Below are 27,444 nucleotides of genomic sequence, written 5' to 3'. Positions count from 1 at the left end.
TCGTTAACGGGGCCACGATGATGAACGAAGCCTCGTCGCAGCTGAGGCGAAGCCAAGCACAGCCAGGGAAACCTCCCGGGGCGGCAGCTGCTCCTCAGCTTACGCTGAAGCGGCAGATCCTCACGGGGGGCTGGCGGTGACACGTGTCAGGGTGCCAGCCACCCCCTCCCCATCCCCGTGACAACAGGCTCCAAGCACGGCACAACCGCCGCAGCGCCCGGGGTCCCCGTTATCCCACCCGCGTGCTCGTCCCTTGGCTCCGCGGTGCAGCCGGAGCCGCCGCGCTCTGCCAAGCGCAGGTGGAAACGGGGGATTCCTCTGGCCAACGTGCAGCACGGCCCGTCGTCCCCCCACCACGGCTGCCCCCCGGGGCCGGTTTTGCTTCGTCTGCACACGGGAAAGGTGCAGCTCTCCAAGCTGGCAGGAGCGGGCCAACGCACCCGGGTTCCCGGGACCCGCTGGGGAGTCTGCGCCTCTGAGCAATCCCATGGGCTGCGGGAAAAGCACTGGAAACAACTTGCGTGTAATTATACAGCTTCAAACAGTTTAAATGTGATGTTTCTTTCATGCTGTAATCAACCCAACTCCCGAAATTTCTATTATTTTGATTATTTTAAAATTAACCCAAAATTCGTTACATCTACATTTAAAATAATTTCACCATTAAATACCTTAAATCTCTGTTGTGTGACCCATATTTTTAGCCCATCGGCCCCTTGCAGTTAGCAGAGCTATAGCCACGGCCCAGCCCCACACCCGGCACGTACGGTGCGAGAGGGGCCGAGCGCGCCGAGGCAGATGCTGCACTGGGCACTGCCAGTTTCCTTTTGCCGATGCTGAAGCACGCAGCCAGATGTGAAACGAGTCGTTAACCCGCCGCAGAGCCCCTCGTTCGTGTTTAGCGGACGCCAGCTAAAGAAAACCAGCGCTCAGGCCCCGAAGGGCTTCAGTCACCCTTGCGCTGGCCCGCAGGATGGAGAGCAGCGTTGTGACCTCTCCCGGGAGAAGTGACATCACACAGAGAAAAAAAACCCCGAGCTGATACGGCTTTGTAATGATTCTCGTTCGGACCAATCCGGAACACGAAAGAAAAATATTTGGTTGAAGAACTTGAGTTGAAACACAAGCTGTGATTGTGCTGTGTGGTACTGCTGTAAGGCAATAAGGTGATTTTGCTCCTGGCTCGGTCCCACGCGGTGGCAGTGGTTCCACCACAAGCACAGACAGCCGTCGGTTCCCCCCAGTGCCCCTGAACCCCCGATTCACGGACTTCTGCAACCCTTCCCCCTTTCATTTCTGAGGGTGAGGCAATCGATAATTTGCAATATCAGAGCTGCTGCTGCAAATATCTTTAATGTTCTCATTCGGGATGATTTTAAAAGCCGAAGGCTGCTTTGCCTGCAAGGTGCTCGCCTTCCCCACGCGTTCAGCAAACAGAGCAAGTCAGTCCGTGTACTTCCATAACGACCTCTTGCTTCAGGAATTACTGCTCACGCAGAGCGTCCTTTATCCTGAGGACCCATAAGCATACCTGAGCTGGGTGCTCTTCCTCAGGTAACTGGACAAAACCCCTCTGGTTTTTAGGTCTGCCCTTATCCGACCTGCTGGGAATCAATCTCTGGGTACAGCTAAAACAGATGAATAATCTTTGGCTAATGAGGACAATACGTATTCAATGTATTCGTGGTACTGAGAGTTGGAAGTCAAATGGCACTTACTCACACATGTAACCTGTGTTTACTCACACTTTACTCACACGTGTAACAATCACTCCTGCACATCGGCTGCTCCAGTCCCTCCTAGTGACCATTGCAGGGTCCAGGATGTCCCTGCCCGTCCCTCCAGCACATGCTGCCTGTGCCTGGCAGACAAAATACTGCCTCGCGATGCCAGAAGTGCTGGGTTTCACCCACAGAGAGATACTGGTTTCTTCTAATGATTTCCTTAGCGGAAACAACCGTTTCCTTTCCCACCTTTCCCACAAAGCCCTAGGGGCTATAGTCTCCTCTCAGGCTAGGCTTCATTTCACTGAGACTGCTTTTTTTTCCTTATGTTCTCCAAGTTACAAAAAAATAATTAAACATGTCCCTGTACAGAAACTATCTGACAGGGGAGCGCTCAACCCAGAGGAGGAGCGGAGTGGGGAGCCAGCGATACGTTCCCTCCCACCCGTACGGCATGGCGCAGCATCCTTCATCCCGGCGTGAAATCCTGGGCAGAGCGTTCCCCGGGGACACGGGTGCTCAAAGCACTCCTACCGAATACGTGTTCTTGGGACTGGAGCTTGGTTCCCTCTCTCCTCGGGGAATGCTCTAACTGTGAGTCATGGCAGAAGCTCTCTGGGTATCCCCAAGCACTCGAGACTCTGACCTGTGCATCTCACGAAGTACTCTCGGGTATTGAATCATCAGCCAGCTCAGCACCGAGAGCGCAGGCTCTTTCCCCATCCTGCTGCTTCAGGACGGAATGAAGGGTTGAATCCATCGCTAATGTGATTCGGAGCATCGCGTTGCATCAACGAAATGCAAAAAACATCACACTGATGCATCTTCTGGCCAACCAATATCAACGCTCCTGGTTTTTTTTCCTGGGTGCACCACCACTGCCGGGTGAAACGGCGAATACAAAACCTGCAAGAAGAGAGCTGTCCTCCTGCCTGCCCATCAGGTCAGAGCCACAGCATCTGAACCCGCGAGAACTTTTGCACCCACAGACAGGAGATAAAAGGGACGGATGAAAGAACACCAAAAAAAAGCACCCGGAGATGAGAAACACTGCAGTGGGTGAAAACAGAAAACGAGAGTGAAAGAGGGATCGCCGAAAGCGTCGGCAGCCTGGCAGTGCTGTGCTCAGCAGAGGTCTGCGCTCCCTCCCCACACACACGAAACCACGGGCACCACGAGCCCCAGGCAATTACTCACCCGGGTGTTTTCAGGGCCGGGGGAGCAGAGGAGACGAGGAGACAAAGGAGGATCTCACCGGCATCCCGAGGTCGCAGGGTGATGGGCAGGAGAAGCACTGCTGCTCTGTGCTCTGATGGAGGGACCAGTGGATGAATGTGGTGCCCCAAGCCCCCAGCACCCACTCCTCCCTGCCCCTCTGCGCTGAGCACCATCCAGCCCTGCGAGGGTCCTCACGGGAGCTTTTGATCTCTATGAATGTCATACAACTTTAAAACGAAACCCACGGGGCAGCGTTGATGGAGAGTTTTGGGCACATCACCAAGCCTGTTCCTGTGGGTAAGGGTTCCTGGACCGCGCCACATCGCTAATTTTCTGTAAAGCCTCACGAGCTAAGTACGGCGACCCCTTAGAGTGACAGTGCTGAGACTGGTGTTAACGTTCCTTCAGCAGAAAGCTTTGCAGTTAACCTTGCAGTAAACACAGCCAGCTGATGACGGGGGGAAAAAAATCAGCTCCTAGATCCAATTGAAAAAGCTGCTGCAAAACTTTTGAGATCGTCTTATCTCGGGCATAAAAACCTTCCTTTCCTCCCGTGTTCTAGGACGCTCTTCAAACAATCCTCCCATTTCAGCGTGAGAAGTTCCCTGCCCACAACGTAACCATTCAAAATACCCGTGTGCTTTTTAGGGAGCTACGGCACCCATCCAGCGATCATCACCAGCTCCGGCCCTTTCCCAGAAAAGGCCGTACCCTGGCATGTACCTTGGAGCCTGAATTTGGGGGTCCCCAGTCCAGCTGGCCACCTAAGGACACAAAGCTGCTGAGCTGCCACCTCAAAGCCAAGGGCCAGAAAGCCGCGGTGAAGAGCAGAGATGCTGCGGTACGTGGCAGGGTCACGGGGAAAACCGCACGAACCCCAGCGACGGCTGGAAGAGAGAAGAGCCAAGAGATGCAGGTGATTGACCCAGGATTTTAGGGGTTGCCGTGCTCTGGCTGCCGGTGCTGGAAAGCCACTTCAACCCAGAAATAATATTTAATTATGTTTCAATCAGCATGAGCACATACTTAGGGTTACGTATTTCCAGGGATTCCTCAATGAATAAGCACCAACAACCAAAAAACCACCAGGCAAGATTCAAGTCTTTGCTTTCCCTTTTTACGGAGCCATCGGTTCCCAAGATAAATCAGAAGCAACGCTTCTGTCAGTGAAGATATTTTGGTGAGATATCTGACCCCAGATCTCCTGAAAAAATTATCCAGAACCAAAAAATTTATCCGTGATCAATCCTCTATATGTTCTGAGAGCGGTAAATAGTATAAAAATGAGTTTTATGTACTGAAGCATCCAGCAATCTTATCCCACACGACATTTTGCAGTTCTTTTTATGTAGCAACTATCTACAGTTAACTGTCAGCCTAGCTGTGATATAATCATACTGCAGCTTTAATTCATATATGTATATAATTATCGTATAATTATATCTATAATTATTGCATTATTATACATCATTATAATTACGGGGAATAAGCCTCTCCTACAAATAACCCATCTCTTCCCATTGAAGATACGTTACAAGTTGCTACACGACCTTCATGAAGGGTTTGGGAGCTGGCCTGCTAACGAAGAAAATTCATTTAATCTGGTGTGTTACAGGAGAAATAACATCCCTCAACCGGAGACCCGGTTAGGAAATATCCCTCACCACCCATTTCACCACCGCACGCAGCTGACGATGGAGAGGATGGCGTGCGATGTCCACGGCTCCACACGTAGCTTACTCTGAAAGCCAGGTGGTCTTCACGTAGCTTGGACTTTGAGAGCAACCATGAAGATAAACATTAGATTGCTATTCGCAAGAGGGGAGCGAAGGCAAGCCCAGACTGAAACAAAAGGTTAGCGCCGCAGCGCCTTGTGTCAGCACGCATTTCCAGGAACCTCCCAATTTTTTAGAACAGTGTGGTTGGAGAAGATCCTATTTCTCATCACTTGCATATACAGTCCTCAAAACTAAACTGAACTGAGGGGTTTGGGGGTTTTGGTTTTTTTCTAATTGGGTTTCTTTCTTATTATTGGTTTTTCCTTTCTTTTTCAGATAGGATTTTTAAGTAGCCTTTTGGTTGAGGGCAGCGTAGCCAGGAACACAGTTTCACCCAGTCTTCGCTACAATAATGTTACAGGTTTATAGCTAGACCCAGAATGGTTCTTATTTTTCTCTGGAGATAAATCTCAGCAAGAGCAATTTATGGTTGAAATAAAGCCAGTGGAATTACATTTTCTCCTGTAAAATCATACATCTTCTAACAGTTCTAATAGACTATGGTAAGCAATTACTGCACTGTATTTCTAAATGCGTAGATGATATATCCCTATCTTTGTTGCTTTAATAACGAATGCATCATTCCACCTGTACAATCCTTTGTTTGCCTGATGAGATCGGAACCTGAGATCAAGACACAAGATGCAATAAAAAGGACATGGATTTTTCAATTTCAAAAGGACTTGCTGTCCACTTTTGGGTGCTGCTGACGTAGAAAATATTATTACGTCTAACTCCCCCAAATAATATTAATATTAGATGTCAGACTGAATATAACCACTAAGGAACATCAAAGCCCAGCCCATAGATCTACAATTATTCCCATTTTGCAGCTAAGGCAGAAAGACCGTTAGTGCCTGGGACCGGACCAGCCCCGATGCTGAGCTGCGTTTCGTCCCCGTCCTCCGGGCTGGCCACGAGCGCACGCTTGCCCTAAGCAAAGCAGACACAGAGCTGCTCGAGGAGCAGACCCCGCACAGTAATTACCGAGATGCTGCTTTCAGAGTCAAGACTGGTCAAATATAAGATGCTTTGAGATGAAGGAGGCAGACAGATGGATGAGGCAAGGAATTAAAAACAGATGTAACGTCTTTCCAAAATGAACGTATCATTAGGACTTTATTACCTCATTGCCGGGACCCGGCAGTTAATATCCTACCCATCACTTCGAGACAAATCTCAATAAAAAGTTCCGTACCCAGGAGCGCACTCACGTTCAGTCCACGACCAAAACACAACTGCAGTTGGGCAGAGAATACAGATATGGTACAAATCGGGCAAAAGGAGCAGAAACTGGCCCGGCTCAACTCACTGCCCATCCAAACCAGCACAACCACCACGTTAACATCGTGTTCAGCATCCGCCCCGGGGACTCGCACCGCAATACCTGTGCGATTGCTGCTCCGGGGGGCATTTGGGTCTGCAGAGTGTGACTACAAGTGCTGCAGCTTCGGCGAGTCTCTGTATTTATCGCCTCTGGTCCTGCAATAGGTGTACAAGGATCCTCAGCAGCCTGGCATGGCAAGGACTTCAGTTTCAGATGCTATCAGGAAAATAAATGAGCGGTGACAAAGGTATCATTCAGGCATGGTTCTTTATAGATAACCGAGGAAAAGCTTCCTATTTGTAAAACAGCAAATGTAGCAACATTCAACTATTTCTTCTTTTAACAGGAAAAAATACACTCCCCGGTATTAGGATATATTCCATTTTATCAGCAATTTAAACCTCATGTTTCAGTAATACATTACCTAAATATTGGGCTGAGGAAGCATCGACCAAGAAAGCATTTCTGCTTCGGAAACACCTATGCAACAACAGGAGACACCTTGCAAATTATCTGTGAGCCTTATATCATTAGGGGTAGAAATTACATGAAGAAAGCAAAATATAGCTCAAGGTTTTGCACAAAAGGCAAGCAGAAGTGTCCTACTTGTGTAGCCCGTGTTTTTCAGCTGGGGGCTGCTGGGGGGGTCCTTCGGGGTGAACTTCTCTGGGAAGACGCTCTTGCCATCGCAGCCAGCTTTCTGCAGCCCATGCTGGAGACCCCCTACCCCAGTTTTTCCCCCCCACCTCACTGCCTCGGGTCACAAAGAAATCCCTCCGCGAGCTGGGACTCAGCAGCAGGAAGGAAAGTGCTCTGTACGGGACCGTGAGACTGTTGAGAAGAGGCACCTCCAAGCACAGCTTCCCCTGAGATAACTGTTCTGTGCACAACGCCCATTCAATAGCAGCTGCATTCAGAGACCTCTGAAGGTGTTTGAGCTAAATATTCCCCTTTTTGGACAAAGAACCCTAACTAATATCCCAGTACATGCCGAAGCGCAGCACAGGAATGCCGCAAACCAGAAGCTGTTGGTCAAATTGTCAGCGCTCCACCTGAAGAGAAACCTCATGCCCTGCTGCTGTAGGCAACACCCTGAGCATTGGCCAAAGAAACCTGGAAAGCCAAACTGATGCCTTTTCAAGAACAGGCATGCAAGTGTACGTTGAAGGTCTCTTTCACTTCTGTGCTCAGGGAAAAAAAAGGCTCCTACACAAAGTTAAAACCACAGCCCACAGCCTAATGACTAGCGCGGCGATGGAAAACACACGGTGATACTGGAAAATTATGCAGCGCTGGTATTGTAGCAAAGTAAGTCTCTAGACACACCACAACCTTCTTATGGGAAACAAGATGTCAGTTGAAATGAAAAGAATCTGAAAATGCAATATAAAACTCTTGATTCATCCCGCTCCTTTCCAAGTCAATAGCAAAATTCCCATTGACTTCGCAGCAGACCTGACGGATAGAAAAGCTTTCTACGGCCTTTTGTCCAGGCTAAGAATTGCCACGTGCGATACGGACTAATATTGAAATATTTGGCGATTATACCGAGTATATCGGCAAAAAAAAGCAAGTTTCCAGGCAGGTTTTCATGAATATTCATTAATGACATCCGAGCATTACAGTTTTTAATAATAAAGAATGGAAATGGAAAAGCTTATTTATGTGTCATACACAAACTTCAAGTAACTCTTACTTTTCACAAGCTCGCTGCACGCTGCGTGCGAAGGGCCCAGCGCTCAGCACCGCACCTCCAGCCTCCGCAACCGCCCCCAGCATCCCCAGCCAGGCTCAGGCGCTGGCAGCGACCCCAGGAGCAGGAGCACGGCGCCGGGCCTGTCCCCCCCCCCACACCCCCCACACCCCCCACACACCCCCCACACACACAACCCCCCCCCCTCCCACCCCCGCCCCGGGACGCGGTCCCCGCCCGCCCCGCGGTACCGGGATTCCCGGCGGGCGGCGGCCCCGCCGCTCTCGGGATGAGTGATGGCTGCCCCCGGCCCGGCCCCGCCGCTGCCAGCGCTCCCCCAGCGGCTGCTGGAAAGGAAAGGAGAAGAGGGGGAACTCCCGGCCCCGCCGCCCCTATAAAAACCGCCGCGATCCCGCCGCTACCGGCACCGCTCCCTCGGCAGCGGCATGGAGCAGCGCGGCGGTGCGGGCAGCGCGGGCAGCGCGGGCAGCAGCGGGCAGGCAGCGCCGCGTAGCGCCGCGGTCCGGCGCTGCAGGCAGCGGGCAGGGCCCTGGGCGCTGCTGCCCGCACTCTGCCTGGCGCTGGCCCTGCCGCCCCCCGCCCGGGCGCTGGCGCTGCCGCCGCCGCCCCTCCGCCACCGCCTCTCCGACGGGCTGAGCCGCTCCCGGGAGATGCTGGCGGCCGCCAACGCCTCCCTCCACCGGCTGAAGGTCTGCAACGGGGCGGGGGGGCGGCGGGTTGGGGAGGGGGCATGGGCCGGCGGTGGTGGGTTGGGGGTGGTACCCGGGAGGGCAGTGATGGAGCAGCGATGGGACCCAGGCAAGGAGGTGATGGGACCCAAGGAAGGAGGTGATGGGTTGGGGAGGGTACCCAGAAGGACAGTGATGGGACCCAGGGAAGGAGGTGATGGGCTGGTGAGCCTACCAAGCCAGGCGGTGACGGGACCCAGGCGGGCAGTGACGGTACCCAGTAGGACAGTGATGGAAACCACACAAGGAGGTGAGGGGTTGGTGGGCGTACCAAGCCAGGCAGTGACCTAGGAGGACGGTAACGATACCCAGGCAAGGAGGTGACGGGTTGGTGGTGGGACCCAGGCGGGCAGCGATGGAGCAGTGATGGTACCCAGGCAAGGAGGCGATGGGCTGCCGAGGGGACCCAGGCAGACGGACGCTCTCTGTACTCTTCCTTTCGGACTCTGTAACTGGTCTTTGCTTTCACACCTCCTCTGACCGGCCCTTTAGGATGGGGATTCGCTCAGGTGTCTTTCTCAGCCCTCAATCACCGCAGCCCCGCAGAAACACACACACCGTTACCGGTGCCAGCAATGCATCTACAGCTGATTTGAGCGCTCTCAGTTTTGAACATGCTCTTTCTCTAAGGCCTCTGCAGAGCTGGCTCAGAAATACCTGCTCCCGACTTCGTCGTTATGTTTGCATGTTGTTGGTGTCGTCGGGTTGGTGCTGTAGCAGCATCTTTCCATGCTAAAGCCTCTTGGCAGTAGTGCCAAGGGGATTTTTTTAAATTTTTTTTGCTAAAATTCCCTGCTATTGTGGCAAGCTTCATCTCGGAGACCTACAAAAAACCCCCACCGCTCAATAGGTGCGTTGTTCCCACACTCGCCGTGGGTCAGTGAGCACCGTTAAATGTCTATGCGGATGACATTAGTTATTTTTCACTTTCTGAGAGAGACTTTACATTTGAAACTATAGCCACATAAAGTTCTCAATAAATTCAGTGTCTGAGAGAATAATCTAAAGTAATGGAGGCAGTGCGATTTGCAAGAACATATAAACCAGATCTGTGCAAAGCCCGAGCTTATTCCCATTAGGCACAACTGCCACACGCGCTTCAGTCTCAGTCTATTTTCTAGCTTTTGTGTTTGAGCATCGTCCTCACGCAGCCTCATTGCCAGGATTCAGCTAAGCGCAGACAGCTGTGACACATCACTTATAATTGTGTGTATTTACATATATATATATATACACACAGTGCCATGAAAGTGAGTCAATAACCCCTTTTTATTCCCTTTTTAACACAGGAGCTCGGCACGCTGGGATTTGAATGTACCCTTGAAGAGGTCGATCTTGAAGATATCACTAAGAATCAAATCAACACGATAAAAGCTTGCACATCTGAAGATCCAGGGGTAAAAAAAAAAAAAATAATTTAAAAATCAAGTTTCAGCGTCATATTGTCATGGAACAGCTGTATAATTCACACTTCCACAAAATCACCGTGTCTCATTTCTTCTTTAATTTGCAGACTGGAAACTGTCCAGCACTAGAAAGATCTGCTTTTGATACGGTAAATTGCAAGTTTCCCCAAAGAACCCCTTTCTTTTGCTTGTTGTAAGTTTAAAGCATTTAACGACACATTCCTGCGTTCCCTAATAATTCTGACTTTTGCAGAGTAAATGCCTGCAGGGCATCTATGAGGATCTGCATGCCTACAGGGCAGAGCTGAAGAACTTCAATGATCAAAACGTGCTGGCAACTATCGATGAAATGATGAAAGTAAGTATTTCTGTCTCCTTCCTTTCTACTCTTTCTGTCTTAACCCAGAGTTTTTAATCCCGTTTGCTCTGCTCTCTAGTCAGTCAAATAGTGACCTTTCTATGCTCTGGTAATTTAAAAAATTATCTGTTACTGGTTTTCCTAGAAGGGACTTGATTCTTATGACTTGTGTGTCGCACTTCAGATTTGTGCCTTGCCGAGATGGTGAACACGTCAGGACTGAGATGCCTGGCTCCTTAGCAGCCTCTTTCTTTCACGCTGCTCCACTCTCGCAAGCAGACGGGGTACAGGATTTTCTGCCAGTTCCTCAGAAAACTCAAAACCAGAGTAAAAGATAGAGTAAAAGGGACATAGCTCTATTTCTCCCGCAAATACTGAAATATAATACACCTGGTATACTGAATATGGCACAGGGTGTACTGAACTTTGATAAATATTATTAGTGAGTACAGGGAATAGATGCTAAAACCTTGTTTGTTTGTTTAAAAAAAAGCTAATTACCTTTGTACTGACGCAGCATCTCCCCGTAGCCTGGAAATTCCGGCCACAGGCAAACAAGCTCAGTCTAAGGGCTTGCTAGACAAAGCCAGCCGTAGGCTCAGTATTAAAAAAGCATCTTTATTCCTGGGCAGAAAGAGCCTCTGTGCGTGAACAGACAGTTTTGTTTTGAGGAAACTGCAGCTGCATATCCTAAGTCTATTAATTATATCACTAAATATTTCAAATTTTTCATTTATGAGAATACATTCTTATTTCTAAGTCTTGTCATTTATCACTGGGGCGGGGGGGGGGGGGGGGTGTGTGTGAAAAATCTAAAGAGCCTTTTGTTTTAGCCACTCTCTGGTGATAGTTTGTAATGGCCCTACCTCTTCCCAGGCGCTGAAGACCAGCAGCGGGAGCGCGCCGCAGCCGTCGGCAGGCGCGGGGCTGACCTCCTTCAAGGAGAGGATGAGGCTCTGCAGCATCCTTCACGCCTTCCGAATCCGCACGGTCACCATCAACAGGATGATGAACTACCTGGCGGCTCCGGAGAGCTCGCTGTAAGCACCCAGCCCTCCAGCACTTTGGGTATAAATTTGACCTAAAGATGTTTTGAATTTTAAAAAAAAAAAAAAAAAAAAAAATTTTAGTAGGGTCAATACCCTGCAAGGTGGTTAGGGGCTTTTTAGGAACTGAGAGCATAGTATTTCACAGAATTTCTTATAAATCGTGTTTTAGTGAGCTGTTGGCAGTGCCTTTTAAGCTACCATGTTGAACTTCTAAATTTCTAGAAAATAAGCTACATCATAGTACCAAAATGTTCTCAAACCACCAAACACTCAACTGTGATTTAATGGATTTATTTATTCAGCTGTCATTTTCAGAAATTGAAACATATTTATAATAATCAATTTATTTATTATGATATTCCTTATTTATTCTATTTATTGCCTAATAAAATTAAAGTTTGCATAAAAAATGTGGTGACTTTTTTTTTCTTTCTTGAGATATAATTTTGATCGATATGATGTTATCATATTGATTCTACTTTTAAAATACTTTGAATACTGCAGGCATGGAAGCGGTATACCATAGTAACAGTCAGCACGGGTATCATATTTTAAAATCCTGTTTCCATCCTGTTACTTACATCAGACGTGTTTCTCGCGGCTTTCCTCTCAGACCGAGCACTCAAAGCAACCCCCTCGATCTCATCCTCGTTTCCAGTGATTCTCCCAGCTGGTCACATCGTTTCTGGGGTGAAATCCTGGCCCCGCTGACAGCAATGGCTAAATTGTTTCTGCACAGCTTGGACGGCCAGGAGGGATGCTGAGGTGACTATCTTCCCAATTCCTGCCCGCAGGACGTAAGTCTGCCCAGACGAAGGTGTCCGTCCCCTCTTTGGCCGAGCAGCGACTTTGGCCGTGTCCAGACCAGCTCCCACACTGCCTCTCATCACCCCATCGGCACCTCGTTCTTCACCTCTCTCCCCTTGCTTGGTTTCTCCAAGCTCTATCCTCCCACCTCTTTGGGGACCCCCGAGCAGCACCCTTTGATGCCAAGGGGCTGGTGGGACCACCGGCTCTTCCAGACGCCGAGGGGACAGCTCAGGGACCTCTTCCCCAAGGCTTGGCCTTACCTTCACACCACACCAGCCCTTACCGTGTAGTCTTACACATCCCGGAGCTTTCTAATGGAACCAGCGCTGTGGTCCCTAGACAGAGTCGTAAGGTAAGAGCAACCTCACGCCTCGATGCCTTCATGTCCTTATGCAACTGTAATGTTTTAATTCCTTCTGCCTGCAAGGACTGAACAGAGCCAAACCGACCACAGAAATACAATATACATTTTTTTAAAAGGTTCTTGATTTAAAGAACCCGAAGATTGAAGACCTCATCATCTCTTTTGACCATCTGCTACGCTACCCAGTTACCCTCACTATTACAAATCAGCATCTTATGTCAAGCTTAGATTTACTGATTTCTGCTTCTCACCAGAGGGTCCTGTTAAAGCTTTGGCTTTTATTTGGTATCTTAAAGGTCCCCCTGACGGCAATTTCCCCCTGCTCGTCCCAGAGAGAAGAGCCAAGGGCAGCCGGGCCGGGGGATGGAGAGCCCCACCCGAGCCTCCCTGCCTCCCACGGCTTTCTGGCCCATCAGCAGAAGAGCCCACGAGGTCCTGGGCACCAACACAGCCCTTTTCCTCGGCCACCCCCTGGGATGTACGTAGCAGTGGAGCGTCAAAGGTTGGCAAGACGGCCCGCTGCATACAACCTTGCAACATTTCATCCACTGGCTAAAATAAATTTAAAAAAATCAAAAATCATACGTAAATACTTGAAATGTTTCCTTTTTAATCCTTATTTTTTTAAAAGTATGTTTTTTCTTTCATAAACATACACAGAGGAAGATGCTCAAATGAATCCCATGTCTTTAAAAACAAGACGATCTCCCGTATCAGGTCACTGCTCTCTTCTGCAAATAACATTATTTCCGTATCTTTCACAATGCTGTAGTACGTGCATTACCGCCAGAGTAACAGCCTTCGCCGAGATTTTGGCTTCTCCCATTTTCGTTTAAGCACCTAATTCTATTCAAGTTAGAATTAATCAAGTAAAAAAAAAAAAGTGTAAAAAGTTTATAATAAAAAAAAAAATATACAACATAAAAAATTATCTCATAAAAATTGAGACAGAAAAGAGTGAAGAAGAAATTCCCAGGGAAAATTCAAAGCTGCCTGGAGTTGATAGTGGTGCTCCCATGAAACCAGTCTTTGGGTTTTTAGAAAACAGAACCACAGCTTAACAAGGACTGAATGTACATGAGTATATACAGTAATTATGTATATATACAGTGATTATGCAAAGGAATTTATCTGCAAGTTTAGGATTATTCTTCCCTGATCTTGGGCATCTGTGAGAAATACAATGTACCTCATGATTTTGGCAGTTCAATTTTTTTTTTTTTTTAATAGGAAAGAAAGTTACTGCGTAACTTTTCTCCCTGTATTTCCCTGATGTTAATAAAAACGTTTCCAGATAACAATCATATACCTGAACAAGGCAAACCGGTTTCGCCCAGTGTTCCTGCCTTTTAGGACTGGCTCAAATGAGACAAGGCTGGGTGGAAGCGTTGGGTTTCCCCATACCACGCTGCCGGGATCCACCACATGAGTAATTACTCCTGAAAGTCTTACGTGTGCTTATATCCGCGCAGAATTTCATTCACATTTCTTGCAAAGATGCTCCCTAAACTTTCCGCTGAGTGATCTTCCTTCCCGAATCTCAGCGAGATCCCGAGGAAGCGGCCGGAGAAGCGGAACGGCTGGTTGGGCGAAGCTCCCACCACGCTCCTTCTAGCTGCGGCTTCACCAGCTCAGCACCGAGCCGAGAAACCTGAGGAAAGGAACAGCACAAACACACGTTCATCCCGTCTCTAGAAGCGACTGCAATAGTCAAGTTGAATAATAAAGGTATTAAAAGCCTGTGCCACAGCACAAGGTTTGTGAGGGTCAGATGAGCGAGGGAGCACGAGCGGCTCTCCACCCCTCACAACCAGGCTGCTTTTAGGGAGAGTTAAGAAAGAGCAAAGCTTTGCCTGTTTCCAAAAAAAAAAAAAAAAAAAAAAATTATATATTTCATTTTTAAGAAAGGTTCCCCTTGGCTTGTAAGGAAATACATACATACACACGGGTCTGCAGGACCAAACCGCTAAGTCATCTGTCAGGGGACGGCGTTAATTAACCCTTCCTAAAACACATCGGAGTAGAGACCCAAACATCTCTTCTTTGGACTTCCTGAGAAAACCAAGAACTGGTTTGGGTACACAACGCCGGCTGGTTTGGCCATGACGGCTAGGTCATGCCGAGAGTACTCTCAACACAGTCAGGGCAAAAAGATTATTTATTTTATATAAGTTTCTGAAGGGAAGTATAAAAATGCCACAAGAAAGTCATTGCTAATATCAGAAGGGAGACAATTCTGACCTATGTAGTAAAACATGTACTGGGTAGTCAGTAAACTGATGCGAGTTCTTAAAATACATCTGAAACACACTGATGTAATGAAATAAATGTAATGGGAAGGCGATACCTTCCAGGGCTTGCAGTATCTCATAGGATGCTTTTTCACGCAGACTTCTGTACAAAGCTTCTGCGGTTCCGTTGCTTTGCTCTCTGTCTCTCCACTTGCTTAACACCAGAAATTTTTGCATATTAACTTCTTCCTCCATTGCCTGAATCTGCTCAATGTGTTTCATTTCCATCTGAAGACACTCAATGGCAATTTCTCTCCACTGCCTGTCAAACAACTTTGCGATCACCATCAGCTGTTGATCAGTTAAGATCCTTGTTTCAATTCCATCTGAAAAGCCATAGAACAAAAATCAGATTTAGCTTTGCTCTTCCCATTAGACTTTTAACTAAACGAAGCTCTTAGTTCCGTGCACGGCCAGGGGATCCCCAATGAAGGGGATCTTATTATTCAGATTATCCAGCAAGGCCAGAGCCAAGCGCTGGAGAAAAGCACCTGAAGGACTAAGCAGCCTGGCTCTTGAAGATGACAACACCTGATTGCACGCTGGCTGCTGTAAAGGGCTTTTTTTTCCATTCATAAGCAGGTATTCACCCAGCAGAAGAACCTCCCTCGGTACGTCAGCTTACCAAGCACCCAGAGATTTTGAGCCATATTCAGATGCCTGCTGTTCGGGACAGCTACAGCTGCTCCAGATGTTTGGTTTTCCTTTAATTACAACGGCTCAGAAGTCTCGGCCCACGCAGTTACACGGACTGAGCCGCTCTCCCGCTCCACGCCATCACTTACACAGAAAACTGAGGGTTTGAGGGACAGAAGCTCTCCCTCTGGTGGCTACACGCACCCGTAAACACACACCTACACAGCTACTTTTGCTGATTTTTTTTCATTATTTATCGAACTAACATGATTTCTTCTGTATTTTTTCCAAGTAACTATTAGTAAATGAGTAGTTTCTGGGTGGGAGCTCCCAGACACCAAGCATTCCTGACCATCGGGACATCACACGTCAACAATAAATGGGAGCTGATTTTTTTTTTTTTTTTTTTTCTTCCCAGAAAAATAGCTTGTTATGTCTCAGGAGACATCTCAAATGCAAAATCTGAGACATGTAGTGGAAACCTCTTTCAAAAACAGCCGCTATTGCCCAGTCTTAGAAGACAATACCATTTGAGCTGACCCTTACAAAGCAAATTTCCTAGCTGCTTCTCCCCATTTACTTACTGAAGGAATGACGGCGTACCAAAGCATACAAATGTAGGTACAAATTCCGCACCGACAAAAGCAGCACTTTCCCCTCCTGTATTTCCTGCTCAGATTCGTGGAAGTCTTTAGAAAAGTGAGCTCAGGTTGAATTCGTAGGATACAAAACAACCCCCGACAACCCAAACCTGGTATTTTACACGACACAGAAATGCTTTACCTGCGGTATTGCCAGTCTTTTGCTTTTTGCTACAGAGCTCTTCTTCTTCCAAATTGCTGAGGGCTGGTTTCCGTTTCTTGACACCTAAGAAGCAAGCGAGAGGTGATGTTACTTCTTGCACATCACTCGAGCTACGCCAGCAAATGAGGTACACCGAAAACAAGCGACCCCGACTTATCTTCAAATCGACTTACCGACTGCGCTTCTTTTCTGCTCGTTTTTGTTCTGATCGTAATTTATCCAGTCACCTGGTAAACAGTTTTCAGAGGAAACAAGAGGTGAGGTAGGAATTCCCATTGCTACGCCCTACACCCAACACTTCTCAGGCACCAAAGCAAGCTGCTGGGTGGATTCCGGTTGCTGAGCTAAGATTTTATACCATTTTTCCCCTTTTATCCAACGTGCAGCAGCACGCCATCTATCATATACAATAGAGATTGCATATTATTCCCGGTAAGTAAAACTAAAGCGGAGCCCGCAGCCCCCAAGCCTTCGCCCGGCTGCTGCCGAGGGATTCTGCAGGTTACTGCAACATCCACTACGCAACCTCTTGGAGCTCTTTTCTTTGTGTTTTATCGCTCCAAGCCTCACGATTTTAACAGCAGGAATTTAGATGCATCTAAGGGCTGAATTATACCCCAATTCCTGCATCTTTTCAGCGGGAAGAAACTAGTCGTGGGAAGACCAAAGACTCACTCTCTCTCAGTTTTGCCTTCCACACGGTCGCGTCAGACTCGAGCTCAACCAAAGACAAGGTGAAGTCGTCGGGTTTCTCCAAATAGACTTCGATGTAGCTTTTTAGTTTCAAGAGAGATCCATCAACAAATTCAATTTCCTATACAACGTAAAAATAGGTTAAAATAAACGTTTATCCAAATCATAAATTAAACAGGAGGTATTTGGCTGTTGGCACAGACCTGAGCCCGGTTACAATCTCCCCAGAGTTTTCCTGTTGACTTTAGCGTCAGGATTTCATCCCAAAATTTTAGGGCTCTAAGAGGCAAATGCTTTCTGCAGCCACGGCAAATGAATGTAAAAAATGCCCTTAATGCCAGTGCAGGAACATGCAAAAAAAGCCATTTTGGACCACGTTTCTAATCAAGCTGCAAGGCACGAAATGAGGCTTGGGCAGGGACTCACCTCTGGAGTTATTTCAGCTTCTGGCTCACACACTAATCTATACCTCTTTCCTTTCTGAAGTAATTTTTGGCATACAGGGGGCTTGTCAATTTTAATGAATTTCTTATTTGAATGTTTTACGGCTCTTGAGATATCCTAAAATTGAAAAATATGATTTAAAAGTTACTCGCCTCAGTAAAGGAATTAACATTTAAAACCCGTGTTAACGCGGCTCCTTGGGCTTTTCTCTGGCCCCAGCTCTACAGACCGGCCGCGACCTGTTCCACACGGCAAACTTTACAGAAAGCTGTGCACTAAACACCACCCTCGAAAACCACCGAATAAACTTCTGCAGCTATCGCGCTACACGGGTGCCATCAGATAGAAGAGTTTGCAACCCCAGTAGAAGGAAGGTTCTTTGTTGCTGACCTCTCCTAGCCTTTGCCTGCCCGTCGTAGCGGGGAATGGGTGAGAGCACAAGAAGCTCTTTCAGGTACAAATCCTGAGCTCCACGGATTTTGGTGGAAAACGGGTTTCTGATGTATTTCTCCTCTATTGCAGCTTGTGAGCGAGCATGTGGGCTGGTATAATTCCTTAAATATCATATCCTAACTTGGCAGACCTTTTCAGTATGGAATTCTCATTATATATATATACACACACACACGTGTATATATCCAGAGCTTTGCGTGCAAACACTGGGGTGAGAGAAGAGCATCTCTTCGCCATACCCCGTCCCGAACATAACATCCCCGTAACCAACCCTGCCAGTATTTCTACGTCATGCCACCCTACACCCCCGACACGAGCCACACCTTTACAAAGGAGTCGTTGTTTGTAGCCACGTAGACCCGAAAGGATAAGGAGGGATGCTCATCCACGACTTTGTAGAGGATGACGGCGCCGTGGTACTGCACCGGCTCCTGGCTCTGGATGAGCGGTCCCACCGGCGAGAGCGAGTTCACCAGCCACTTCACGTGCGAGGCCGAGTAGTCGGCGGAGGGCTCGATGGCTGCGCCCTCGCCTTTGACGTGCAAAACCCTGAAGGCCATGCCAGCGCCGTGATCTGCGGGGACACGGGGCCGTCTCAGCACCTCCCGCGCCGGGGAGCCGGCAGCCGCCCGCGCCCGCCGGGCCGGTGGCAGGCACTCACCGCTGAGGCAGAGGGAGTGGGGAAACTGGATGGAGGTGAGAGCGGGGGCTGAGTCGCAGTGCACGTCGAAGAGGGGGCCGCCCACGATCCATGGCTTTTCCACGAGGCTGGCGTATTTGCTCCAGGATAAGAGGGAGTACGTGATTTTGACGGCCCCCGTTACCTCAAAAATCAAGCCCGTGAGACTGCACTGGTAAGTCCCCTCCGCATCCAGCCGTACCCTGCCGTGGGCAAGAGTGACCCCGTTAGTTTAGTTTCCACTGCCTAGTAAATACCATAAAAGTGTGGTTTGCAAGGGATAAGAGAGAAACTCCCTTCCCAACAAGCACAGAGCCCTTTATCAGAATAGCACAGAAGCCATAACGATTTTTTTTTTCCTCCAGTCTCTATGTTTAAACCATCACTGGCCAGGAGGACCTAGCCAGTGCATGCAAAATAGCTGTAATTAACGTTCTGCCCAGCGTTTCCTGCAAACAAAGCAGCTGCTTTTAGACAAAGAGCTCAAGCCCAGGTCCCGTCGACGTCGGAGCCGACGTCGTACACTGACAGCATCCACATCATACACGGACAACGCTGACGTCGCACACTGACGACAACTTCCAAGGCAGAGAGAGGGAGAACAAGCCTGGCATCCAAAGAACAATGCAAGGTCAGTGCAAATGGGGAGGACGAGTATTCCTGTGAAGCAGGGCAAGAGCCCTCACGTGTGTCCAGACTGAAATAAGCACATAAAAATGTGTCTGATGTTAATTACTGCAGCAAGCCGAGGCAGGCAGGAAGCCGTCCGAAGAGCTTGCTTGGACCAGGATCTGGAGGCAGCACAGGCGGCTCCTCTAAATTGTTTATTTTTAAAGATTTGGGGGCACCTTCTGATAAACCTCCAAATATATTTGTGCAGCAAATTAGTCTTTTTCCCACTTAAACCAAAGAGAGAAGTATCTTGATGAGAACGATGTAGATGTATACCCATTATATTAAAAAATACGTACACATATTGACCTCCAGAAAGTCTCCTAGGGGTCACTTGCTCCTTCTGGTCCTATAAATAGATTTTAAAAAATACATATTTTAAAAGGTGATGAGAGAGCAGAATCACCATTTGCAAATTATCTCATGCAAAATATGTGGGTTGTTTTTTTTTTTAATAAACGTACATTTTGATTTCTGCAGTGCTCACAGGGGGGCAGACAGTTCACTCCTAGTGAGAAAACAGGAAGATCAGCTCATTAAAAGCAAAGTAATTAAACACTCAGGAAAAAATCCCACCCCTCGAGAGATCTGTTGCTACCTGATTCATCGCCGTGCGGTAGCAATTCCTTCTTCTCCTGTTCTTCATCTACAAAAAACAAGTTTGCAGCAAATGCCTCAGCCTCCAGCAGGTTTCTGCTCTCATATTCAGCAAGGACAACCCACCAACTTAATTTGCTTACATTCATAAAAACCTAACGAGAATATTCCTCAGATGAAGTTCTTGCACACACACCTGCACACCTGGATGTGCAGGCTTTGCACAGCGTGGGGATGAAGCTGAGTAGCAGGATACGACTTTTGTCAAAAGCTCATAACTTGCCCAAACTACTGGAAATTTTCACAGGGTTTAAAAAAAGATTCATCCCCAGGATGAGTCTCACTGTGCCAAGTACAAAGTTCACCCACCTAGCATGGAAGCTGGCAGCAGCGCTTCCCAGTGAGCAGATAACCACACTATTTGCAGTGTATTTATCCCTAAAATGATTTAAAAGTGCCTGAATCCTCCTCGCTACCAGCCAACGCACCAGAAAGCAAGCAGAGCCGGCACGTCGGGCAAAAGCTTTTAGCCCGAAGGGTGGATTCTGCAGAAGCCGAGCCGCAGAGCTGTTGCGACAAGGCGCGAGGGAGGGCCGGCTGCCGGGGCCAGCACGGGCGCTGTGCCGCTCGCTCCCGCTCCCCGGCCCACCAACACCCGGCCCTGCAAGCAGGGACTCCAGCCAGCCTGTCCCAAAGTCACCCCGGGGCATCAACACCTTCCTGGGCAGGCAGACGCGGGAGAGGCAGAAAACGTCATTGCTACAGCAAACAGCCCGGAAAGCAGGAGGCAACGCGCCGGCTCCCCTCCCACAGCGATGTTATTTCAGTTCCCGACCCGGGGCCACCCGCAGCACGTGGGAGAGGAAGGGTGCCTCAGCCCCCTCCGGCTTCTCCCCGTGCCCGCAGCCCCGCGCCGGGCTCCATTTGCAAACGGCGGCAGCGAGCGCGCAGCGCGCACAGCACCCCACGTGCCCCCCCCTTCCTGGGTGCGCTCTCTAGCGAGTCGTTTTACCGAAAGGCACGGAGGCGACGGCCGGGCCAGCGTTAAATCGCTCTCTTGCCATCGCGTATCGCTACCCTCGTGCATCGCTTATCCGCGTCGGCTTCCTCACACTTTGCAAGGTGGATACGAGGAACAAACCAGAAGCACACTCACCCGACCTTCTTCCGTCCGACTCCTCCGCGTCTGATGAGAAAAAGCGTTCCAGTTATTCACTAAAGGCTATCAATCTTGCACCAAACCAGAATAAACTGCTGGTGGTGTATCCCGTGTAAGCGCAAACCCGCAGGCTTTTCATCAACAGCAAACACTTCCTTTAATTCTTTTCCTGTCCATCCTGTTTTCCCACTTACGCTGCCAACTTTTAAGCAGATTTATAGCCTCTTGGTGCTTGGACAACTACTGTGGTATAAAAACATCTGCGTGTATTGTGTCCAGGAGGCTAAAGCAACATTAGCTGCTGCTCCTCTATTATTGCTCTGCTCAAAACCAAACGGCTAGGAAATAATTTGTTCATGGAAGTATCATTCTGCTTTTCAGCATGCAATCACTGAATTAACAGTCTTATACAATAACCCGGAGACTATTCCCATGAAAAGCAGCTGCTTTAAACTGAGCATGCATTCCCAAAAAGAGAGAACATACATAAATCGCAACGCCATGCTCACCTGACTCCTCCTCCGAGCCACCGCTGGAGCTGTTTTCGGAACCATCCTCTCCTTAACAAAATGACACTCCGTTAGTCACAGGCGGAATGAAATAAAGCAATGCCGCAGGTCAGTAAAAGGATACAACTAGGAGGTTAAATACTTCAGGTTGGTCAGCAGGTTAGATAACGTAACAGAGTAGAAAAAATACTTAAGCAGAGAGGAGCATCAGAGCATCACACCCCAGGATGTGATGGAGGCTCAGGGGTCACCCAGGCCCTCCTGGAGGGTACATGGGATGTTCAAGATGCTCAATTTTAATGTTTTGTACAACCTGGGACTATTTTGGAGCTTCACCCCTGGCACATCTCAGCTCACCCAGCTAAATCATGGTTTTCCATGACATGCACGTGAGGCGGGAGAAGCATCGGTGGGAGCTGCTGTGTCCCACCAGTGACGTGACTCACGGGGATGTGCCGTACATGGTTTTAATGAATTTTTCTCAAAATTTTAAGTTGAAGAGAAACCAGTACGGCAAAGCAAGTGACTTGAGGAGTTGCAGCAGTGTCTACACTGTGGTTTTATCACGGTGGGGGGGAATGGCAGGTGCGAGACCGGCCACGTCATCCCGGGAAAGCCCTCAGGCACGTGTGTGCTCACCCGCTGGGTGCTCCTCGGCCGAGCCCTGTCCCTCTGCACCACCAGCCGCCACCTCTGCAAGAGAAAAGCAGTCGGGGGATATAAGCTTGAAATAGATTTAACTCTTCTCTTGGGGATTTTGTACTACGCAGGTCAGAGGAAGGGAATAAATAGCAAAGGAATATGAATTTTTAAAATCAGCATTAAAAAAAAAATCAAAACTAAAGCATTACATCGCGTTTTGTAAAGCCAGCAGTTATAAAATTGTCATTTCCATTCCAAAGGATGGGCATTTCTCATAAAAAAAAAAAAACAACACATTTGAAGCACTGTATTTGACAAAATTATCGTACCTTTTTCATCTGCAGAGAGGGACTCGGCTCCACTGGAAGACAAAACGGGAAATACCTGAGCAGATCCGTCCGTCCCTTGCCACACCTCCACACGAGCGGGCATTTACCCACCTCCCGGCCCGCTGGCATCGCTCCCTGCCTTTGGAGCTAGAAGGTAACTCGGGACGGGGGGGTTGGTGAATAAAAATTAATTTTCTCTAACATCACCCACGGCCCTGGCCCTCGCCGTGCCAGGGACACCTGGCTCTCCCGCACGTTTCCCACCGGCACAAACCCTCGGCCCCGGATCCTTTTGCAAAGCGCCCGGAGTTTGTGTGCCAGGGACCCGTTGGTTTTGGTAGCAATCCAACCAATCTCCTTCAGCAAGGCACGAAACTCCGATAAACACGGTGGCTCAGATGTGGCAGATGACTCCAACGGATCCCATCACCCACTTGTGGCCCGTGGCAAATTCAGACAAACCTTTGGTCTCCATTTGCTCTTGAAAAGGGGAAATGCGTTGGGTTTATCATTTACGGACAAAGACCAGGTCTGGAAACCTTTCTGCGGAGCTCCACAACGCCCTTCCTGCGGCCCCACCAAAGAGCCGCTATCGAAGCTGCTGCTGAGGAAGGCAATCGCCCTGGGCACAGTCACCGTAAACCAGCAGGTGACATCCAGCTCTCCATCGCTTCGGTGGCACGAGCAAACACCCCAGCCCCTCCGCCCTGCCAGCGGCCAGCTGGAACAGCAGCCGTACGGAACAGCAGCCGTACGGAACAGCAGCCGTACGGAACAGCAGCCGTACGCCACGCAGACAGGGAAGGATCAAATATTCCCTCGCTCTTTGGAGGCAGGTGAGGGACTGCGGTGCCGCCCCGGCGATGCCGAGGGATGCTGGCAACGGCGAAGCCAAGCTGCGGCAGTTGGTCTTCGGCAGCTCAGCTCAGGAGCCTGATTTTGACCGTCCCCCGCTGCCTGCCGTGCATCCACGGCCCCTCCGCTCCGGACCTCAGCTCCCTGGGGTGCACCTGACAGTGGGGGGGGTGCCGCCAGGGTGGGGGGACGTCACCACAGGGGTCACCGGCTCAGCCGCTGCCGCGCTGGGACGGCTCAAACACAAAATTAAAAAATAAATAGGTGGTAACGGTAGAGGCAGGAAAATAAATGTCCTGACCTATAACTGGGTGAAGCGATGCAAGCAAGGGGGGTCCCGGGCGAAGCACGGCAGGGCGGGCAGCTGCGCAGGGATGCTCCCACGCAGCCTGGAGCTGTAAGAGTTTGTCGGTCAAGGGCAGGGAAAACGGTGCCATGGGCAGTTAGACACACGGGAGAAACTGGGTAAGGGTTTCACTGCGGACATGAATGGGAAATTACACAACGGGGTTTGTGCTTCCAAACTGTATCTTAAAAAAAATTAAAAATTACACGGTATCTGCAAAATTTGGACAAAGCCCTAGAGACGGCGCCTGAGCCAAGCGCTGTTTATGCAACCCTTCCACCAAGTGCTGGCTTGCTAAATAAGGTTTGTCTGCAGCAGGCTTACACCCTCACAGCTGCATTTCCCTCCTCCTCAGCTAAAAACCACTCGATGGAGGACAAAAGCAGGGAGGGGAAGGAAAAAAAAAAAAAAACCAAACCAAACCCAACAACCAACCCAGCTCTATTCAGTTTAAGAAATTATTGCCCACAATTAACTACAATAAGGAAGAAAGGCACCGCCAGGGTCAGCCCCTGCCCTGCAGAGCTGCAGGGTTGTGCTGGCGTTTCCCAGCCCCCGCTGAAGCGGAGCCGAGGCGGGGTGACCCCGCTGGCCGTTACGGCCTTAGAGGCAGAAGATAAACAGGCTCCTTCGGAACCGGCCCCAGCTGCCGGGCTGCAGCCGGGGAGCGGAGCGGGAACGGCGGGCAGGAAAGGCGCTGGCTCGGCCGGAGCTTTTGTCTGCCGGAGGAGGAGAGGGTGCCGGGCGGGGCACGGAGGGGGAGCCCCCCCACCCCCCCGCTGCAGGTGCAAGGCTGAGCCCTGCGCCCCGAACCCGCTGGGGGGAAGGGGGAAGGGGGAAGGACGCTCTGGGCTCGGCGGTAGCGGGGCAGGGAGCCTTCGGGGGGGGGGACACACGGGGGGAGCTGGGGGGTGATGCTGGAGCGGGTGGAAGGTGGAGCTGGGGGACGGAGGAAACAGGAGGATGCTGGGGGATGGCGATGGGGGCGGTGCAGGGAGATGGGGACGGGAGGGTGGGGGGGATGGGGAGGATGCTGGGGGGGATGGGGAGGATGCTGGGGGGATCGGAAGGGGCTGGGGGGGATCGGAAGGGGCTGGGAGGGCGGGGGGGGGTCGGGAAGGGCTGGGGGCGCGGGGGGGGGCATGGGGAAAGGTTGGGGGGGGCACCGGGAGGATGCAGGGATGGGGGTTAACAGGGGCGGGAGGGGCCGGGGGATGCCGGGCAGGCCCGGGGGGTCCCGGGGACGGTGGGGAGGGGCGGGGCGGCGCATGGGGGGGGGCAACCGAGCCCCCCCAGACCCCCGTCCCCGCTCACCTGTCGGGCTCCTGCCGGCGGCGGGACATCGCGGCGGGAGGCGGGAGGCGGGAACGGTGACTCCGCCTCCACGGGGAGGGGCACGGTCCCGATCGCGATCTCGGTCACGGTCTCGACCGTTCCCCGCGGCCCCGCCCCCGCCCGGAACCCCGCGGTCCAGGGTGCAGGGTCCATCCACACGCGTTCGTGTCTCACGGCACACGCAGGGCCGCTGCGGGCACGGCACCCACGCGCGTGGGTGTGGAGGCGAAGACACGGATGCGCCAGGGCCTGGCTAACGTATGCTGTGTCCGCTTCTATGTACAGCTGGTATATACACACCCCCCCCGCCAGGTGCTGCGTGCGAGATATACTGGTAGGTGAGATATTCGCGGTCTGTGTGTACGAGGTGCACTAGCATACTCAGGTACTAGATAGATGCTATCTAGATATACATATATGTGTATCACAGTCTCTGTATGGATACAGGTACATATGGTATAACTTCATAGAGATATACACACACACTAGTCATATACTGGACATATTAGGGATTATATATTACAATAGAATAGAATATAGGTATTATATGTACATACTAGGTACCTAGTGTCTACAGCTATATGTCATTATATATAGTAAAACACCTCACCTCTGCGCACACACAGTGTCTGGGCACACACCAAGCTGCCAGCCCCGGCACAAGGGCTACCAGCTCACGCACCGGCAGCGGCAGGGATGGGGTCCGTGCTGCCGGGGGACGGCAGGTCGTGGCCCGGCACAGGCACGGTGGCACACAGGCTGGCACCGCTGCCAGTGACCCAGCTGGTGCCATACGGGAACCCAGGCACCGAACAGAGGGCGGGAAATTGCTGCCTGGGCTGCTCCCATTTCCCCTTGGCTAACCCTGCAGGCTTGCTGGGTGCGAGGACTGCCAGCACCCAGGGCACCCTGGCATCACCCGCCTTCCTCTGCCCGCGGGAGACACCATGGGCAGCTCCACATGCTGCCGCTGCCTGCAAGTTCGGGAAGGGAAAATGCCAAATGCCACCCTCGCTGTTTATGTGTTGAGAAAGAAAAGAAAGAAAAGAAAAAGAAAGAAAGAAAAGGAAAGGAAAGGAAGAAAAAATCCAAACCTGCAGCAGCACATAAGTAATTTTTTTTTTTAAAAGGGAATATAAGATTTTTCCCCAGAAGCATTTTGGTAGAGAAGTGCTCCTGGAGCATCTGAGGTGCCCCCAGCAATGCAGCAAACCTCGCAGAGGCAGCAGCCCCTCTGCCCTGGGAGTGCCAGCAGACAGCAATCACATCTGCAGGGCAGCAGAACGTCCCTGCGAGAGCCTGCCAAACCCCGGCGAGGGCCGGCCATCCCACAAGGACGGGGATTTCCAGGCCTCCGGGCGGGCTCCAGACAAGGAAACCCTTGCACATCCTTGTACATCCTCACTCCCCACCCCTGCCTGCTGCCTCCCAGCCAAGCACACCAGGCTGGAAACATCCAAAGTCATCTCGGTTTGTGCCCAGATGAGCTAAGCCCTTGGGAAAGACAGCGTATCAGATGTTCGTTTTAAAACTTATGCCAAAAGCTCATCCGGCCCCAGCCCAGATCTCAGCATCATCCTCCTCCCCCTGCACCAACCCCAAAGTGGCTCCTGGGCGCAGGCGCGGTACGGGGTCACCCTTTGCGTATCTGCCAGGGCACATACAGGGGAAAAAAAAGATAAACTTTATAAACAAGCATAAGTATGTAAGTAAACATAGTCTCAGAATGCTGTTCCAGGTGCCTTGGAAGTGCTCAGCTCCCACATCCTCCTGCCCTGGGTATGAATGAGCAGCATTTGGCATCGGGAGCCCCCCCCAGTGCTGCCCCTCTCCCCTGTGCATCCGGCCACAGCCACCGGCGGCTGCCACCGCATCCGGCCAGCCCCGTGCTGCCAAACCATTCCAGAAAATCCATATCCCCAGGAAAATACATGCGCAGAGCTCGCAGGAAAAAGCTATACGGCTCAGGCTGCAAAGGGTGTTTGGAAAACTGTGACTGAAAGCCGACCAAATAAAAAAAAAACCATTTAATGTGAGACACTGGAAAAGTGACATAAGGGGTCAGTTTAGGCAGCGATGAAAAGGTCAGCGAAGTCGCCGGAGGAAACCCCCTTGCAAGCAACACCCTGCCACCAGGCCAGGCACAGGGGAGTCCAGCCTGGAACCAACTAAAGGCGGCAGAAAAAGTTTGTGGAATGACATGAGTTTGAAAGTGAAAATAAGTGCCCACAATAGGACGCAATGAAGAGTAAATTAAAAAAAAAAAAAAAAAAGGCAAGACGGAAGAGAAATGAGAAGCGGAAGATGACTAAGTGATGCAGAGGGTTTGGGCTGGTTTTTGTCTGTCCCGACCCCATCCCTTGACCGCCACTCAGAGCTTGCTAAGGGTGGCTGTCCTGAACCCTTATTTTCCTGACTTTTTCCAGACATCCTCACACTGAGGCGAAGAAATGTGTTCGTGCCATAAACGTCCTGATAACTGTGCCAACATAAAGTATCCACCAGTTATCCCGGGGCAAGCCCA

The 27,444-nt window shown here is 50.3% G+C and overlaps 2 protein-coding genes across 3 annotated transcripts; one reads left to right on the top strand and one right to left on the bottom strand.

Annotated features, from left to right (window-relative positions):
- Window positions 1–8,181: 8,181 nt before the first annotated feature.
- On the top strand, window positions 8,182–11,699 carry IL12A (interleukin 12A). The gene is made up of 5 exons (XM_075761632.1): window positions 8,182–8,450; window positions 9,779–9,886; window positions 10,003–10,044; window positions 10,149–10,253; window positions 11,130–11,699. The coding sequence occupies exons 1-5, from the start codon at window positions 8,187–8,189 to the stop codon at window positions 11,295–11,297; spliced, it is 687 nt and encodes a 228-aa protein (XP_075617747.1). The 5' UTR covers window positions 8,182–8,186; the 3' UTR covers window positions 11,298–11,699.
- A 1,367-nt stretch (window positions 11,700–13,066) lies between these two features.
- On the bottom strand, window positions 13,067–24,988 carry LOC104635021 (uncharacterized). Of its 2 annotated transcripts, none has more exons than XM_075761631.1 (16): window positions 24,900–24,988; window positions 22,385–22,416; window positions 22,053–22,106; window positions 21,414–21,464; window positions 20,902–20,931; window positions 19,747–19,794; window positions 19,613–19,656; window positions 19,448–19,497; window positions 18,459–18,679; window positions 18,121–18,371; window positions 17,327–17,461; window positions 16,883–17,021; window positions 16,381–16,434; window positions 16,187–16,270; window positions 14,824–15,093; window positions 13,067–14,127 (listed from the first exon to the last, which is right to left on the bottom strand). In XM_075761631.1, the coding sequence occupies exons 1-16, from the start codon at window positions 24,926–24,928 to the stop codon at window positions 14,108–14,110; spliced, it is 1,512 nt and encodes a 503-aa protein (XP_075617746.1). In that variant the 5' UTR covers window positions 24,929–24,988; the 3' UTR covers window positions 13,067–14,107. The 2 variants fall into 2 exon arrangements, with proteins under 2 accessions (XP_075617746.1, XP_075617745.1); XM_075761630.1 differs by having other exon boundaries at window positions 22,385–22,864; window positions 24,900–24,945.
- Window positions 24,989–27,444: the final 2,456 nt, after the last annotated feature.

The sequence above is a fragment of the Balearica regulorum genome, chromosome 9 (genome assembly GCF_011004875.1).
Source record: "Balearica regulorum gibbericeps isolate bBalReg1 chromosome 9, bBalReg1.pri, whole genome shotgun sequence".
In the NCBI taxonomy this organism is placed as follows: Eukaryota; Metazoa; Chordata; class Aves; order Gruiformes; family Gruidae; genus Balearica; species Balearica regulorum.
The sequence above is the reverse complement of the archived record's forward strand: the minus strand, read 5'-3'. Positions and strand labels throughout refer to the sequence as shown.